Here is a 5,000-nt window from a genome sequence, read left to right as displayed (position 1 = left end):
CTAGACAATGAAATCTCATCTTGGAAAGACAGTAGGTGGAGGAAAATGAGAAAAAATCGTAACATCTTAACAGAAGAACATGGTCTGAATGAGTGGAAATATAAGCGAGGCAAGCAGAAATTGGGAGGGAAAGAACTGGTGCCCCTGGGGAGTTAATTACCTGAATCTGTAGACGGCGCAGGTGTTGGGGGCGTGGCCGCAAACAGTTGCTGGTAGTCCTTCCCAAGACTGCGTCGGAAGTGCTCGTCGATCTCAGGGTCCACCGGGCCGGCTGTGGGAGAGAGACGCTGTTAGTGGGGGCCACAAAAAGAAACACCTTACACACACACACAAAGCACTGGCCAAGTAGGCCATGAAACATCTTGATTATCTGATGTGTTTCATCCATGTTGGTTTATTTACAAAGGGTAAGACCTGAATACCTACAACCTGGCCACCCACAATCAATGACGGATTGATTCATAGATAGAAATTGAGATAAATGGCAGATAGAGAGAGGCAAAGGTAGATAGACAGATAGAGAGAGGGCAAAAGAAAACGACGAATAGCCTTACTTCCACTAAGCTCTGAGAGATTTTAGGCAGACGGACACGTAGATTCGGGTTCCGAGCCTTCTGCAGAGCTTGCAGTGTCGCAATCACGCGTTGCCAGAGACGCGTTATCGTGCGCGGACGTCAAGCGTCGCCGACGTCAAGCAACCGCAGGAATGTTTGAGCGTGCAGGACCGCTATTAGTGGCCAACACGGATAGAGCCATTAATAGGTTATTTCCTCTTCGATTCAGAGTTTCTTAGAAACGTCAAGATCCCTAATTTCCCTTAAAAGCCAGGACCGGATGCAGCAGACGCGACATTTCGGCAGGAGCGCTGTTTTCCACGCCCAGTGGCATCCGAAGCTTACTGTTCAGATCATTCGTGGACTGAAGCTCCCGTTAGTGAGGTGATGAGATCTTGTGTCCGAAGAATAATCGACCGAGACCAATCCTGTCATCGGTGGGAAAGCGCACTCGCAGTTGGCTTCTGTGAGCGCACGGCAATCCTTCAGTCTCATTCATAGAATGCCTGGGGCAGACGCCATACCACAGCCATTCCTGAATTCCTAAGATCGCTTGGGAGCTCGAGTCTTGTCGTGGCAGAGGAGCTCCAACCAAAGCAGGTATAGTTAAAGACCTGGTCCAGCTTTCACAATAACTTGTCTGTATATCATACATGTCACTAGTTCTGATTGCAAGTCTTTTTTATCCATCCCACCTGCTTACTTTTACATCTATTACGTCCTAGTCTTTCAGGGATTTTCAATGATGGACATGATGTCTAACCGAAGAATGGGGACCCTCCCTCACCAGACCTGCGAGGACATCCCTGACTGCGAGGAATGTCTTCCAGTGGTATTGGGCCTTCACGCCCAGCATTCCAGAAATTGACGGCCTCTACAAACTTCAGATCGGCTCTCTGATATACAGAAGACTCCTGCATGGGACCACCGCGAAGGCCCTGCTGGAATTCGCATCTGAATGCAATACTGGCCTCCACCCGGATGCCCCGCTACCACAGTGTCGTTCTCGGTGAGCACACCGTGCAAGAAGGGAGGAGCTGCACAGAGCAACAAAATGTTGTGGCCGTGCGCCGTGTCACTTCTTAGAACGATAAATAAGTGGCTCAAGGTAGCCAAGCAATATGAATCTAGTAACCATGATCAGTCATATCAACATGCCGAAACAACACCAGTAACAACTCCAACTACAGTGAAGAGATACATACACATCACAGAAAAAAAAAAAAAATCCTTCGGAATGCTGGCCAGCTGCCGCATATTTCTTTTTCTTAATTACTATGTCAACTCGCGGCTGTCATAACAGGGGTTCCCTCCGGTGCCAAGTCGCCGGTGCAAGCGGGTGCCAGTGCCGGTGGGCGGGGCCAGTGGGTGGGCGGCCCTACCACCAAGCCACCATCACAACCCACTATTTTCGTCATGGCTTACCAGCGGCGACGCACTTCCTGGACGTCATTCCTTGGGAGACAATGACGCCGGGACGACGCGGGGGGGGGGGGGGGGGGTTCTTTGCTTTCTTGCAGGCCTCCCGCGACCCCCGTCAGGCCGTATCTGATGAAGTCATAGACGCTGCGTATCCGGTGAGTGTTATGGGCAAGGGTACGCATAGTGGGTGTAGAGGGCACGGAGTCGCGCCCACCACGACCACCACCGGCCCTGGCATTCGCAGAATGTGCCCACACCTGCGTCTTGACCTGCCCGGCCGGTCTCGCCACCAGCTACGCACTTCACGTCAAAGGCAACTTTATCTCTATCTCAATATGACCCCGACATGCATGTCGAAAACATCGACACAACCCGGGCTGCTCCTCTTCTTCCATTCTCCTGCTTCTTAACAGTTTGGATAAGGACACAGGTTAATGACTGCACGAAAAGAAAGAGAGAAAGAGAGAAAGAGAGAAAGAGAGAGGGAGAGAGAGAGAGAGGGAGAGAGAGAGAGAGAGAGAGAGAGAGAGAGAGAGAGAGAGAGAGAGAGAGAGAGAGAGAGAGAGAGAGAGAGAGAGAGAGAGAGAGAGAGAGAGAGAGAGAGAGAGAGAGAGAGAGAGAGAGAGAGAGAGAGAAACCAGCATTACATCAAATAGTTTCAATTTCAGAATAAACAAATGTTGCGCATCTAATGATGCTGAAAAATTTATGTTTGACAAATTTAAGATGTACCGTCGGTTTACATAAACCAGAGGCAATGAATTCGAACCGTGATTGGCTTTCTTGCTTCAGAGACAGGTGTGGGCGGTCTAGTCGAAAAAGTCCCAGTTCCACATCAACTGAAAAATGCCCGCAGAAACAAACGGCTCCTTTACATGCTCGGGAATGAAAAAGAAGCAGATCCCTCGTCGACGAATAACTTTCTCGGGCCGATAATTGTCAGCCCGGCACGGGGCTCAGCTGCGCTCCTCCCTGACGGCGGCGGAGGCAAGCATGTGTGACGCCGAAGTCCTCACGTGGCGCTTCTTGGAACTATTCCTTACGTGCCGCGGACTCGGTGAGGCTGAGCACCTCGCCCTTCCTGCTGGCCCGCGCTCGACGAGGCCCTCGGCTGCACGGGACGCTCGCAGCACGGGAAACGAACCGACAACTCTTGAGGACGATCTTTCATTGGTATAAGGAAACTATAATAACAATACCACAGCAAGACCGCATAACTATATAGGAAAAACGAAAAGAAGGGAAGTTCCTTTTGAAGTGTGTGAATGTATATTGTGTGTGTGTATGTGTGTGTATATGTGTATGTATGTGTATGTGTGTGAGTATGTGTGTATGTGTATGTGGGTATGTGTATGTGTGTATGTATATGCGTGTATGTAGGTGTGTGTGTGTATGTATATGTCTGTATATATGTATGTGTATGTGTATGTGTATGTGTATGTGTATGTGTGTGTGTGTGTGTGTGTATGTGTGCGTGCGTGCGCGCACGCATTGCGCTTGTCTACATAACAAGCAGAGGCCGGCGGCGCGCGGGGGGCGGCGGCAACCCTAACAATGTCTGGCACGGCGCGTTCCAATCTCGTCTCTCATCACTATCCGCTGCACGTCCACGTCCTCGTCCTCGTCCTCCTCCTCCACTGCCGCCGCATCTTTTTATTTTTAGCGCAGTAAAAAAGGACATCACCACAAATAAACGTTCGAGTGCAAGTAAACAAACGATCCATTAAACCATCTGGCAGGTGTGCGTATTACAGTAATGTTGTCACAGTGCATTAAAAGATTTCAATCTAAGCTTGTTAAAAAGGAAGCGAAAACACATGCAACCAGAATAAGATCACCTCCAATAAATATGATAACAGCCTGGGCATCGGGACGTTGCGACTGTGTGCGTGTGAGGCCGTAGCCAGAGCCAGACACAGGAAAAAGGAGACGGGGTGGCATCTTCGGCACGTGGTAGTCCGGGCAACTCTCCCGCCGCCGTCAAACACAGCCGGACCTGCTGCAGTGCTAACCACATTTCTTATTACCTTCTTTTTATATATGGTCACGTTAGAGATGGCAAGTTATGATAGGACATCATGGTCATCAGCATTTTGGGATACGACCAAGAGTGGAGGGGAAAGAAGCCAAGGGAGCCGCGCTGAGTAATTTAGGAGGTGTCGATACCCCTGGCTCAGCGGTTTCTTTGTTGCAGGTTTGGGCGACTAACCACAGAGGGCGCGGGGGGAGGGGGCACTGAAAGGATTCGTGATAGTAACTGCAGCCACAAACAAATAAACCCACTAAAGCACACACGAAAGAGCCAACCATCGCACTGGCCTCACGGCAGTTACCTGCAATTTATACAAGAACCACAGATTTACAGCTAAAGACTCTTCAGTCCCTTTTCTCTCCATCCGCATATGCCCCCCCCCCCCCCCCCCCCCCCCCCCCCGCCCTCCCACCCGATCCTTGGCACAAATACCAATTATTGCAGATCCTTTCAAAATGGTAGTTATACCTTCACACCTGGTTATCGTTGACCAGTGTCATGGTCTGTACAGATATTTATATTTCCGAAAATACACATTTTTACCTTATCGTATATTTCTTATCAACATGTTCATACAGATAAATACTAAATACTAAAGGAACAAACGACGGAAAGAGAGAGAATGGAATGGGTGGACATAAGAGTGTGAGAGAAACCGACAGGAAGGGACACGGAAAGAAGTACACAGCAGTTGAGGGAGAGGAAGAGGCGAAGAGAAAGGGAGAAGGGAAGGCACGGGCGATGACGAGGGGGGAGGGAAGGGAAGGAGCGTCGGCCCCGCCAGGAATGCGCGGTGGCGGCGCGGCCGGGCATCTATGCCTCTGGTGGGGCCTTGGCGTGGCACGCCCGGCATGGGGGGCCGCGGCAGTAAAACGCGGCCCCGATGTGTCTCCGTTTTCCGTCCCTGACACGGAGATCGGCCAAACGATCAGTCGAAATGCGTTTAATGTTCGTTACCGCGTGGCAAGTGACGTGCGGAATGCGACGCTAAT

General features: G+C 50.5%; 1 protein-coding gene across 1 annotated transcript in view; it reads right to left on the bottom strand.

Annotated features, from left to right (window-relative positions):
• The window catches only part of LOC125036834 (extensin-like), a 64,353-nt gene that overhangs the window by 10,179 nt on the left and 49,174 nt on the right, over positions 1–5,000 (bottom strand). The window contains exon 4 of the mRNA XM_047629703.1: positions 161–271. Within this exon, the coding sequence (XP_047485659.1) occupies positions 161–271 (111 nt within the window). The remainder of the gene's footprint in view (positions 1–160; positions 272–5,000) is intronic.

The sequence above is a fragment of the Penaeus chinensis genome, chromosome 22 (assembly GCF_019202785.1).
Source record: "Penaeus chinensis breed Huanghai No. 1 chromosome 22, ASM1920278v2, whole genome shotgun sequence".
Lineage (NCBI taxonomy): Eukaryota > Metazoa > Arthropoda > Malacostraca > Decapoda > Penaeidae > Penaeus > Penaeus chinensis.
This window is presented reverse-complemented; position numbering and strand designations above follow the sequence as displayed.